Below are 14,501 nucleotides of genomic sequence, written 5' to 3' on the forward strand. Positions count from 1 at the left end.
ATCTGTTACAACTCTGTTATAATTTACTGGTCAGGAACGGTCTGGGGAGCACCGTGAGAGTGCAGTGGTCGTTTACCAAACAAAACAGTTAAATTTGAAAGCCTGGATCTTGTAGCCCAAGTTACTAGACATTAGAGGACGGACCTGCTGTAGTGGTTAGAATACACGCCTCTTATGCCGAGGATCTGGGATCGAATCCCATCCCCGAAATAGTCACTTGCGATGTAAAAGTTTTAGTAACAACATCCTTCGGAAAGAAAAAGATCATGAATAAAGGTAGAAAAAAAAACTAGACATATTCAACGCAGATTGAATATAGCTTGAATTTTTTTTCAGCAAAAAGCAGCAATATTTTTTTTTTTACACACTTTTTTGTTTTCACAATTTTCAACATTGCGAAACAAATGTCTTTGTTAAATTTTTTTTTTATTTTTTATTTTAGAATATTTCAAAAGCATTCTTTTTTTTTCATTAGTTTAAAAATGATGAAAAGCCTTTTACCGTTTTTGCAAATGCACGATTCTAAATAGAACATTGCCAAACAATTGATGGAAATAAGACAAAAAATTTGTTTCAGTTAGACATCCTTTCCTCGCAGTTCATGTTCGTGTTGAAAATATTATGATGGAATTCAATTATTTCAATGGTGTTTTCAACATAAGTGCGACCTTAACTAAGATACAAATACAGTCACAACAAAGACGAGTAACTGGAAATCCGGACGTAATAAAATAATCCTGAATTGATAGTTTTTTCGATCAGCATTAAAAGAAAACATGAAGCAAATCTTTTAAAGTGTTATGTAATCACTTACTATGTTTTTCTCTAAAAAAAAGTGCAATTCGCGTATATCTGCAGTTTTAAACACAACTTTCCAAACAGAGTTCTTTGATATGGTCCAAACAAACGAGTCGGTTTCGTGTCTCGTTGGTGTTGTTTTTTTTTTCGTTCTTTAGGTTTGCGCGCGTTTTGCTGGGCAGTGCTTCCAGGTATTTGTGATTTTGTTTTGTGTCATCATAGCTATATTTTGCATATAAATCAAAAGTGTTATTTTTCTCGCGGCTCCAGAGTGATTTCTTTCTCAGTTAGTTAAATGCGTTAAATGAAGTTGAAACGGATTAAGGCTGCTCAACCGAGGATAAAGAGTCAATTGATGAGCTCGTTTCATGCTTTTATTTCAAATCTATAAAATATGTATGAATGCACGTTTAATCGTTACAACGATGAGACGTAAATATAACTTTTTAACAAAATATGAATGGTTCGTCACTGAGAGTGTCGTAATAAACTCTTACTAATAAATAATTCATGTTTTACATATTTTTTTTTCAAAACACCCCTTTCCTTTAACCTTTATTTTAGTAATTAGGAAATGACTTTGAAAAGTTCACCACTGTAAGTGTCGGCATAAGAGTGTTCTGTGATGGTCCAGCCAATCGAGTTTTTTTTTTCATATTAGTAAAAATTAATAACACATTATTCCGTTCTGACAGCTGCAGGAATGTTGTGTTTAGCTTTTTGTTAAACAAACTTTGAATGGTTCGTCACATCAAGTGTCGACATTATTTTATTCTACATGAAAATTTTCCATATCAATTGGAAATATAATATTTATCTGCATGTTTATATCTCACAAATAATTGTTTATCATGGTCTAATCGCTAATTAAAGTGTATCCTGTGACCCAACGATCCTCCCCATTAATAAACATCCCTCTCAGTAACCTTTGTGGAGATGCAGAGGTTAGCACGGTCTCCATATAGCAAAGCCCGAGTAACACACATGTTGTAATTGGGTATTATCAACTTATATATGACTAGTTTTGGTCATGTATTAGTTGATAATACACCATTATAACATGTGTGTTGCTGGGGAGGTTACACACTAACATTCCTTCCCCCAATCCCACCTGACTGCAAGGACATAGCCGGCGCCGTTATTAACCCTGTATAAACAGAGGCACTGAATTACGCTCATTGAAGAAGATTTTGGCCATTCCCAGCCAAACTTTTAGCTGATTCTTTGCTCATCTTCACTGACTCAATCACGGAATCACAGAATAGCAACCATTAATATGTGTAGTCAGTCTAAGTTAAGCTTAGCTATGGTTTGAATGCAACTTTCCAACCCAATATCGTTGGCTTCAATTGAGGTAATGAAATCACGGAGCAACGTAGAGTAAATAAGTGTATCAAAATCATATCAATGTGGGGTTTGATAGCCTATCAAACCCCACATTGATATGATTTTGATACACTTATCATCAATTTTACACAAATATTTGATGTGGTAATTCGGTTGTCCGGATTTTGATTCACATATTTCCGGATTTTAGGATAAGGCTTGGAGACAAAATTGTCAGGCAGAAGCAAGATCTGCCAAATATCCTAAAATGTTTTTTCTAGTTTTTTATCTGTTTTGTCACTTTCCTGTTTTTGTACCGATAGTTCTATAATCCTTTTGACTCATAAAATAGTTCAATTCTAACATAAACTTGCCCCTCTATGTCGCACAATAGCATAAAGCGTGTCTCCGCCAAGAAGCCACCCCATAGCACCCAAACAGTGGGAAAAAAGCATCAGCCACTTCTGTTTGCCACCGCCGCCGCCGCCGCCACAGTCTCCGACTAACACACTGCAAGAGAAGGAGATCTGAAGCTATATAAAACCAAATTTGCCATCCGTCAACCGTACAGTATCCGATTGAATAAGCGCCAGCGTGGTCGTCCGTTAGTGCCAATTTCCCAATAATTAGAACCGCTTTATAGTGATTTGTGATCGCCCGAGAATTGTGATATTCAAAAAGCAAGGAAAAATGGTGTCCCGTGTTGCTGCTACCCTGTTGGTTGCCCTGGCCATGTTTGGATCCAGCGCGCTTGCCCGACCAGGATATGCCGTGGATTACTATGTGAGCGCACTGCTAGAATTACTTACTATGCTGAACCGTTGAATCGTTGCTTGTTGATGCATGCGAGCTGAAGATTGGCTAGAGTGGATTTTCCTGACAGGCATTTCTGGAACATGAGTACTGTTTTCTGAATGAAGAAGGATGGAGAATGTGTTGTTTGATTCAAAAAGGACTTGTAAGGAATGAGTGTTATCCAGTGTCACGAATACGAAAAGACATATATGTTGAAGATAAGTGTATTATGAAAGAGCATTCAAGTAATTATGCTGATGCCAATGCACTGTAGAGAAAATTGCAAACAAATTAACATAGTGCTATTAAGGTGAAGATGAATCGAAGCCAAACTTCAAATTTTCAAGAGCACAATCTGGAGAACCGAACACCCGTTTGAGCTGAAAACTTAATGATCAATCGATCAAGTTTTCAGCTTAAACGGATGTTTGGTTCTCAAGATTTGTGCTCTTGAAAATTTGAGGTTTAGCATCTTTTTATCTTCACCTTAACGAAGTAAAATCAAATTTCAATGAAGATTTTCAACCCACGCAATAAGCAGCATAGTTTGATATGTTCGAGCAGAGAGGGAGGTTGATTGATTATTAACAATCATCACCCAGTGAACACAAACTCGTAAACGATAGCGCATGCGAGTGTAAAAGTGGAGGCGATATACGTACATGCGCCATAAGGCTGCATGAAAAATGTACGTATATCGCCCCCACATTTGTACTCTTATATCCTATGATATACGATCATGTGTTTACTGGGCAACTACTGGATCTATTGACATTTTCAAAAGTATCATAGCTGAAAATGCAGTACTTATCGATTTCAGTCAACTTGCATCCAATTTTATCAATTATTTAGGTACTTAATTCACAATATACGAATAAACGAAGTTTGTAATACTTTTGTCACTTAAACGGACTGTTTGATATTTTTGAAAACTGTTGTATCGGGTCATATGAAAAATACGAAAAGTTTTGTATGGCGGCTGTAAGCATATATAAAAAACGATTAAATCGATATATAATTTGCATGCTTTGTGGTAAGAATTTCCCAAAAATTAAATATATCGTAGTTTGAATTTTATTTATATTTATATATACAGCAATTCCATGAAAAACCGATCTAGGGAGTCTCCGAATTCCGTGAAAATTTGCTATTTTGTTCCTTATCCGAAATAAGGATACACGTATTTTTGGATTTTTTGATTAGGGTGACCATTTCCAAAATAAGGTGACCACAAAAATCGCGATTTCGCAAAATTTTTATTTTTAAAAATATTATAACTTTTGAATTGTTCGACCGATTTTCAATCTTTTTGGACGAAATGAAGGCTAAAGATTTTGACTCTTCATGAAAAATTTAAAATGTCACAAAAATTGTGTTTTTTACATGAAAAATCTCAAAAGTTTCCGTTTCTTCGTGTTTTGAAGGCCTCGGGACCAAAGGGGCTATCGCTGTTCTCATTTTTAAGCTTTCATTCCATAAAAAAAGATTGGAAATCGGTTGAGCTGTTCAAAAGTGATGATTTTTTTTAAACATTACAAATCTAATGCACTGAGATCTACAATGCGTGCCGATGAAAAATGACCGATTTTTTATTTTCAAAAAAATATATCTCAAAAAGTAAAAAACATACATCGCTGAAAATTTGACAGTTTACGTAAAATTTTCTGAACTTTTAAGAAAAAATGAGAGCAACGATAGCCCCTTTGGTCCCGAGGCCTTCAAAACACAAAAAAAACGGAAACTATTGAGTTTTTTCATGTAAAATTCACAATTTTTGTGAAATTTTATATTTTTCCCAAAAAGTCAAAATCTTTAGCCTACATTTCTTCCAAAAAGATTGAAAATCGGTCAAACGGTTCAAAAGTTATAATGTTTGTAAAAATAAAAATTTTGCAAAATCGCGATTTTTCTGGTCACCCTATTTTGAAAATGGTCACCCTAATCAAAAAATCCAAAAATACTTGTATCCTTATTTCGGATAAGGAACAAAATAGCAAATTTGCACGGAATTCGGAGACCCACTAGATCGGTTTTTCATGGAATGGCTGTATATATATATAAACGTATGAACCAGTATTCAATACATCATTGACGACATGTAGCATATAATTGTGACGTGTTGGAATTACTATTTCAGAGTACGGGAAAGGATTTAGTAATCCCAAATCCAAAGACAATTCGAAGATACACGTGAAATGTTAGTTTTGTTCCGCTATTGGGTAAAAAATCCAATTTAGTGACATAACCAAAAAAAATATATTTAAAATGATTACCTATGGCTTTTTTTACAAATCGTATTTTGGGTTTATAATAAAATTTGAACCATATTCTTTTCAAATGAGTCGCGTTCATTTTCATTTATAACAGTGTTTGCTTGAATGCGCCTTCAAGATTTCAAGTTAAAGTAAAATTAACATATTCTTCTATTTTGTTGATGGAGATGAAGAGTTGATAATTCAGTAATTGAAGTCTTATTCCGTAGGTATCATAACATTAAAAGACACTTTTATTGATGATGCTTTCTAAACTTTCTAAATAAAATGTTTCTATCGAAACATAATTTATCTTAAATGGCTTTCCAATTTTAAGCAATTGTTTTTTATTGAATGTTGTTCATCTTTTATGACTTACACAAAAGGCATTTTGGTATTCAAAACTAAACCCACTAATACGCGATTTATTTTATTTTTGATCTGAATATTACTTTGCACCATTTGAATCGATCTAAACACGTTTTGAGCAAAGATTCATTTTATTGGTGAATTTATCAGTTTTGGTTTTTTGATTTTTCTAATTATTTTTGAATGGTAAGAAAAGTAAAGGGACTTTCTATTTTTTCAAGAAGCCTTTTCTGGTTATCTATTTTTGACAACAATATAAAATTGAAGTTATTCAAAACTCTTGAAAATATGTTTTTTTCTCTGAAACATACCTTATTTTCCGTGTAATTAACGGAAAACAGTTCCAAAGCAATTTTCATACTACCCTCTATGAAAGATTGATTGTACAAACGTGGTGCGTTACGGGGTAAGATCTACCAATTTGAAGCCTAGTCACATCTTGTTTGTCGGGCTAGAGTAATCTGTTTTGATAATTCAAGGATTCACGGTACAAAGTCCTTGTTACTGGCAACAGTTTCTGAAATTGAATCTATTTTACCTAGCAGATGATTAAAGACTCGGAGTTGGTCAGTCCCGAGACTACACTTGAAGCCAGGATAACTATCATTAGTATTAACTCAACAAAAACTGTTAAGCTTTGGTAATTCAAGGACTCACGTGAATTCTGATTACTAAACAAATTTTCTAACTTGATTCGGTTTTGCTGCTAGCATAAAGCCCCTTTTTTCTAGTATTTTTCTGGGACTAAACTTAAAGCGAAACAAGGACGTGACTAGATTTCCGTTGCATGGTCAAATATCAGTAGTATACCGATTTGGTTCCTCAGAAATTAAATCGATTATGTTTGCTAAGGGGGGCGCCTTCGCTGAGATGTAATTCTCTATGAAGGGTGTAAATAGCGGGGCCTTTTCTTCACATTCGATTTTTTATCAATCTTAGAGGAATCAAAACAAGAACTGTACAGAAATTGATGTTTCATTACCTATCAATGGAAATGGAGTAATGCGATATGCACTATACTATATACTACTCGAAAAAATCCCGGGATTCGGGATTTTATTTTTTAAAATCCCGGGATTTCCCGGGATCCCGGGACAAAAATTAGATGCTTCCAAAACGAATATAGAACGGCTGGAGCGGGCATTAAAGCAATATTTAGTTTTATAGAGCAGTTTCATAATAACCGAACCTGTTTTTGAAGTTTAGGTCGAATTAAAATAGGCAAAAACAAATTTTTCTTAGATTTAATTCATCTGCAGTTGAAGTCAATGGGAATTTATTAAAGTTAAAGAAAAAATAAATCAAAAGTGATACATAAGGTTTAGGTATAGGTGATACCAATCACTCTAGAATTCAACCAAAATTATTTACATTCTTGTGTCATATGGAATCTTTATGCTATTAAATTATTAGCATGACAGCCACAGGCATGTTAGTCCTGGAAAAGTGTGAAGTACACTGGGCAAACTAAAACGGTTACTGTAAGATAAAGTGGCATCGATAAAATTTTAATGTTTTTCAACCACCTAAGCATTTTTTGACAAACGGAACAAACTGTAGAAAAACCTATTACAGTATATTGGAAATTACGTTACTAACATATCAGAAAAAAAGTATAGTCTATGCAGTATTATCGCGACACCAACGACCATCACTGCCACCACTTTGGTTTCTGGCATCACTTCCAGGCAAGCACAATTAAAATGACGACAACGAACTTTTTAATTACTGCGATAAACCTCAATAAAAACGCTTATTTAGTAAGCTAAATACAATAACTAAAATACATTCTTGTATCAACATTCACCAGAAAAATATGCAGCTTGTTTTGTGCCATTATATGAAAATAATACAACAGCATTTTAAAGTTCAACATGCAATTTCGGGAAATCCCGGGATTTTCGAAAATATCCCGGGATTCGGGATTATTTAGATCCCGGGATTTCCCGGGATTTTCATCCCGGGATTCCCGGGACAAGACCCTCTACACTATACACTAAGGATACGGGTAATGCCACAATAGATCTAAATAATGATCGCAGTGGCGCATCCGAACAGAGATAAAAAAATATATTCCAAAATTTAAGTTAAAATAAAATCATTGTGACTATCGAGCAACGCTAAAATACACAAAATTCTAAAGGGTATCCCGTCTTAAGGCGTAAGGGCGGGGTTAATCATTTGAGGGTTAAGTAATTCTTTTCCGGTTTAAAGCTCAGTGACAAGTGCTGCAACTTATTTTTAGAATGTATATCCTTTCTAAAAATAGTTCACAGTATTTAAATTTACCACAATGTTCTACGCAAATGTTCATCGTAATTGTAATAGGGATACATTTGGTAATATGCACTGTCACACAGTAAGTTGGAAGTATAGGAATGCGAAAAAAAACTCAAAACAGGAAAAAATTGTTCTTGATTGAAAGATCTGGAATTCACATAAATAACATATAATAAACACATAATCGCAAAACTGTTTCAAGTGCCAGTATATTTTTTTTTGTATGGAAACCCTTGAAAACTGTACTTGAAATGCTTATAAAGACGTAAGATATTATTTAAAACTATGTCACATTGTATTCATCGCTGTAAAATTTTGTTTTTTCTTTCAATTTTTTTATCATGTTTGAATTACTTGCAAAAAAAATATTTTAAACGTAAACTTGCTTTGGTGTAATACCTGATAGAGCCGTGGCCACATAACAGTACTAGATTGTCGAATCTATGACAAAAGGTCTAAAGACAAAAGATCGAAAGGACAGAAGGTCGAAAGACAAAACGTCGAAAGGACAAAAAGTCGAAGAACAAAATTGAAGGAACAAAAGGTCGAAAATATTTTTTCAAAGAAGGGAAAATTTCCCACAAAGCAAATCATTTTCGACCTTTTGTCTTTAGACCTTTTGTCCTTTCGACGTTTGGTCTTTCGACCTTTTATCCATAAACCTAGATTTTCTGATTATTTGTCGCAAACAATCCATTTTCTTTCTTGGCCTGGTCAATAAGGGTACCTGCCAACAGTCAAATATCTAGAAGATCTTAAAATGTTGCAGCTGTATTTTTCTGACCTTTGGAAGAAACCACTCTGTGTATAATGGAGGGTGAAATTTAATGAAACTTTTATTTTTAATATAATCAAAGTACAGTGCCTTCCCGATTTTGGCAACACCCGTTTTTGTCTACCCCCGATTTTAGCAACACCCGTTTTTGGCAACATTTTCTTCCCGATTTTGGCAACATGTTGAAAAATATTTTCAATTGATTATTAAGTACTGAAACCTAATACTTCGAGTTGAATCAAAGTAAAAATAAGTCGAAATAACAATGTGGTGAACATTGCGAGCTAAGAATAGCTAGCAAAGATTTTGTGCAGAATTCGCAGATTTCATAGTTATTGTTTAACTATAGGAGAAGTCTTATAAAGCAGGCTATCTGTAGTAATTATTACTACATAGTTTAAGAAGGCATCATAAATAGGTGGAATAGGATGGTAATCGACAGTACAAGCAAGTGTAATAAAAGCATTGAATGTTATCTTCTTAACTTTTACTATGTTGCTTTACTATGTTGATCAGAAATGTTTTGTTGTTATTGTGCTTGTATGTTTTTTTGTAACATATCAATTGGATTTATCTACTACAGACAAATTATCTCTAGCCATCCAGACGAGATTGACGCTTCTTCAGCAGTCAAAAGTTTTTCTAAGCACAACCTTGCGACAGTTGGAGAATGGTTGATACTTAAAGAATTATATTTGCAAACACCTCCATAACTAAACGTTTCACAAAAAAAATACTATGATCAAAAATTAAGTTTAAACTTCACACGTCATTCTGTAAGAAAAATAATGAAGTCATTATTACTACAATTTTCTCCACCGATTCCGAAAAATGTTAGCTACATATCCGTTTTCATTTTCACAGATGCCTCAGAAAATCACTCAAAAATAAAATCGAAAACTGTATCCCTTCTTGTTCCGACTATATTTTTACTAGAAGCATTAATTGGTAAAATGATTGAGAAAATTCACATGTGCCAAAAGGATTTTGTAAGCAATTTGTCCAAGAATTCGTAAAATTAATGAAATGAATGAAATTTGAAATTTCAGCAGCCAAGCTATCAACTATTTTCAATTCGAACATTGCTTCAACAGTACTGCTACGCCACACATTTCTTCTTTAACAGTTTTTTTTTTTCAAAAAATTCATACGTTTGCAACTCTCATCAAAATATTTCCCGAAACATAATGCTTGATGAGATCTCGTCATTAAATCTATTTATGGGTGTATTGTGGTGCCAGTCTCGATAAAAAAGCATTGAAAATGGCCATGATCCAAAAAAGGCGAGTTATTTTTTAACGAGCCTTACAATAAATATTTAATGGATATCTCTTATCCTCTCTTTTTTTCATTCTTGACAATTCATTCTAACTGTGATAACATTTATGTTAGCATAGTAATTTATAAGAACTTTCACTTTTTGCAACTTAGAACCTTGTGCGATATTGAGACCTATGGTAACCAAAATAGCACTCTATGTTCAGGAAATCCCAGAAATAAACTCATCCGAAAGGATCCTCAATCGAATCTGTATTCGAAATCTGCTACTTTCAATATGGTCTGGCTTTGATGCTGCACATTTGCACTTTACAATAGTCCGGAAATGACCACTGAAAGTAATACCACGCTTGTACTGTGTATAACAAGTGTGCTCTTCAGATGGTGCATATAATCAGTACATGAAGAATCTGCTTTTGAGTCAAAAGCTAAACTGAAGAAGATATTTTTCACATCATTCATAGTAGTTGCCATACATTTCCTGTTACTTTTAAAGATTGGAATGGTAAAAAACATAAGCATTTTAAATTTTCCGAATTTGGCAACATCCCCATTTTGGCAACATAAAAATTACGCCTTGTTGCCAAAATCGGTAAGGCACTGTATTGCTATTTCATAACATTAAAGGCTTTACCAAATCAACGTGCCTATTAAACATATTTTACCAATATGCAGTCATATTCTCTTATAGATTTTGAAGGGATACATTGTTTTCAAACTTTTCGTGTTAATTTAAATATACGTTAAAAACATGCAACGAACTTCAGTTTCTGAATTATTCTATTCACTGTCATTTTGCTTGATGTAAATTATAGTTGTCATGCTTTGTATAGCTTGCCAATATTTGATAATATAGTATATTTACTGGCATAAATGTCATCCATAAACACTTGTGGGTAATTCTGAATCGTCGAATAAAACAATATGATTTTTTTTTTTGTCAATGGAACAACTTTCGGCCCAAAACTCACTTTGGAAATTTCAACGCTTGAGAGAAAAATACTTATCAGATTGTTGAAAATATATTGTCCAAACCCTAAGAATTTGATGGATTGATAATTCTAAACAGTGTGATAGCATAGTGTAGACTGACTGTACATATCAATGGTTGCTACTCCGTGATTGATCAGAGCTGGTTCACATTGTACTTTGGTTCAAATAAATAAGGGAGGAGACTCTCCACTTATCTTCAAACTGCACGTCTCAACTGCCATCAAATTGGTAAACAATATCATAGCCAGCCAAGCCCTTACAGTCAGTTAAGATAGAGAGGGATGATTGTTACGATTGTTTTTACCATTTTGAGACCGAATATACCTCTGCATTTTCACAAACACCACAGGTAGGGTATTTTGAGCGGGAAGGAAAATAAATGGGAGTAACTTTTGATTGGAAATGCGATCCATATACGATTGGTGGTATTTTTTCTTCAATTGAAGTACTCTGCATTTAAAAATATGTGATTACATCAATTTTTACGCTACGGTTCAGAATATGAGTTATATTCGGTATTTGAGTCAAAACGGTATATCATTACTGTATTGCACGAACTCTAGACCGAACATGAAATATATTTTTACAGGGAAGAATGTTACAGCATGTCAAAGTTGAACAGTATGCATAGAAATCAACGTTTACCACTGTTATTCCGAACACAACTGTATGTTTTCTTGAGTTGACTTTTTAAGACAATTATGGACAAACACATGTAAGTATTGTACTGCACTTTAAATCAGTGCACAGTATTTCGATCGGCCGAAATCGTGAACTTAATTCTGTAGCACCTTTAAACGTGATTTTTTTGGAATGGTGTCTTCGGACGAAAATTTTCTAAAAATATAGCGCATATATTGACGGTAAATGTTAGTTCGCAACTTTGCCACGGGCGGCGCTGCGAAAATATTTTTTTTAAATGACGATCTTTAAATATGATGTCTTCGGCAAAGTTGTAGATAATTCAAATACAAACAACTTTGCCAAAGACACCTAGTGTGTATTCAGCCGCATTTCCAAAATACGGGAGTATTTTATGAACGAACGACCCCCTAAAACTAGTTTTTCTTCGATATTTTGAAAATACGAAGTTTCCGGTAGCAACAATGTTCTACAAAATTATGTAAACAGTAAAAATGAATCATTTTCTGGAAGACACTAGTCTTCTAAAGATCAAGGAAAAGCAGTTATAACCGTTTAAGTGCAAAAATCAGTCATTTTTAGGGTCCGTGTATATATTCGGGTGGCAGCTGGTGGCAGATGAAACCTAGTAGGATTCAAAATACATCATTCGTAGTTGTAAATGTCGATAGTGTCATTAGTATCCACGAGTATCCCTTTTACTTAGAGGAAGTTTCATCAATGACTCTTATTCTTTCTCTTTTTCTTCTTTTTGACACATTCTTCATCATTACGCACAACCAAGAGGTTCCGAATACATTTTTGAAGAAGGTTCTCAATCTCCTGAAAAGACGCTTTACGAAATGACTCGCCCTACAACTATTTTTTACTTGAGATTTTTGCGTTCTTTCGTACATCCCAAGTAACCAAATAGCACTTTAATTCGCTCTGCGTGCTAGCATTATACAGCTGACACGCTTAATTGGTCGAATAATAGCACTAAAAGACCAAAAAGATAAACTAGCAGGCTAGTGTTTACTACATGACACGACGTGCAAGAACGATGCGGTGAGTAGCAAATTAAGTGAAGTATCAAATTCAAATCCAAAATCAGGCAAGTGACTCAATATCAGATCATTTTGTAAATGAGTGTCGCAGCCATAAGAACTGCGTTAACATTTAAACACTGATTTGATTCACAGAATAGTGATTCAATGATTTATTCTTTTCTCAACAGAATATTTCACCAAATTTGCATAGCTTGCACTTACTATAGTGTCTATGTACGAAAAATAGCTAAAACTGCAAGCGAAAAATAGTTGTATGGCGAGTCATTTTGTAAAGACTAATTGAGAACTTTCTTCATAAAAGTATAAAGTAACCTATTGAGTGTGTGTATAAAGATGAAAAATGTGTCAAGGAGAAGAAAAAGAAGAAGTTTGGAGTCACATAGCCCTCTACCCATCACATAACTAAGTACTTCAGGGTAATAAGAGTCATTGATGAAACTTCCTCGAAGTAAAAGGGATACTCGTGGATACTAATGACACTATCGACATTTACAACTACTAATGGTGTATTTTTAACCCTACTAGGTTTCATCTGCCACCAGCTGCCACCCGAATAAATACACGGACCCCAAAAATGACTGACTTTTGCACTTAAATGGTTATAACTGCTTTTCCTTGGTCTTTAGAAACCTAGTGTCTTCTAGAGAATGATTCATTTTGACTGTTTACATAATTTTGTAGAACATTGTTGCTACCAGAAACTTCACATTTTCAAAATATACGAGAAAAACTAGTTTTAGGGGGTCGTTCATAAAAATACTCCCGTATTTTGGAAATGCGGCTGAATACACACTAAGTGTCTTTGGCAAAGTTGTTTGTATTTGAATTATCTACAACTTTGCCGAAGACATCATATTTAAAGATCGTCATTTCAAAAAAAATATTTTCACAGCGCCACCCGTGGCAAAGTTGCGAACTAACATTTACCGTCAATATATGCGCTATATTTTTAGAGAATTTTCGTCCGAAGACACCATTCCGAAAAAATCACGTTGAAAGGTGCTACAGAATTAAGTTCACGATTTCGGCCGATCGAAATACTGTGCAGTGCTTCCCAAACTATTTTGTACTATTGCCCCCTTTAGGAGGTTTTTTTTTCTCCCCCCTATGTTGGGGTTTTCAATCTCGAATACAAGTGAAACAAAAATTATTGTTTTTGTCGGTTTGAATTTTGAACAACACACATATAGTTTTTAATTTAATGCGAGGGGTGAATTTGATGATCTTTGATTAGTTTCATCACATCAGGTTCTATGATAGTGAGTAGTAAACGAAAGTCATCTCTCTTCGCGATATTCAGTTGGATTCGCTTTTAAGTAATAAGGTCCACACTGAATCCTCGCTTAATTAGGTAAGACGATGGAAACGCAATCAAAAATTGTTGCGCCTTTTTCCAGAGTACAGGATACAAACTTTGATTTTTTTTCCTGCATCCAAAAACTATGGTAATCCCATTTTATACTTAGGCTTAAGTTCTTCATTGGAGCTCAATTCTCTCAATTCCTTTTGAAGGCTGATTTCGTTACCTTCAAATGATTCGAATGGATCATTGATCCAATTTGGTCTTTCTGATTCGAGAACACCCGTAAAGCGTTGTTTGAAACTCTGACGTAACAGATTAAGATGACCGCAGAAAGTTTGAATACAACTGTCATTAACTTGGGTCGTTTGATGAATTTTGAGCAATGAAAGTAACGAAATTATTACCAGCCCAAATTTTGTTAATCATATTGTTGAATTTAGAAAACAGCTCCGTGAAATATGCTATATCTGTTCGTGATTTTTGGAGTTATTTTTTCTTAATCGTTCAAAAATTCAAAAACTGAATCGAAAAGATAAACAAAATCGCATAATTCCTTCTGGACAGCCATCGAAGTGTAGCAATAATCGGCTGAAGGTTTCATCATTTTCTTGACAAAGTTTCCCAAAGAGTGAAGACAATTA

The 14,501-nt window shown here is 34.2% G+C and overlaps 1 protein-coding gene across 1 annotated transcript in view; it reads left to right on the forward strand.

The window, feature by feature from the left end:
- Positions 1-2,679: 2,679 nt before the first annotated feature.
- Positions 2,680-14,501, forward strand: part of LOC5574268 (larval cuticle protein A2B) — a 47,945-nt gene continuing 36,123 nt past the window's right edge. Inside the window, exon 1 of the mRNA XM_021843265.1 lies at positions 2,680-2,907. Within this exon, the coding sequence (XP_021698957.1) occupies positions 2,815-2,907 (93 nt within the window). The 5' untranslated portion in view covers positions 2,680-2,814. The remainder of the gene's footprint in view (positions 2,908-14,501) is intronic.

Source organism: Aedes aegypti, chromosome 2 (assembly GCF_002204515.2).
Source record: "Aedes aegypti strain LVP_AGWG chromosome 2, AaegL5.0 Primary Assembly, whole genome shotgun sequence".
Taxonomy (NCBI): Eukaryota; Metazoa; Arthropoda; class Insecta; order Diptera; family Culicidae; genus Aedes; species Aedes aegypti.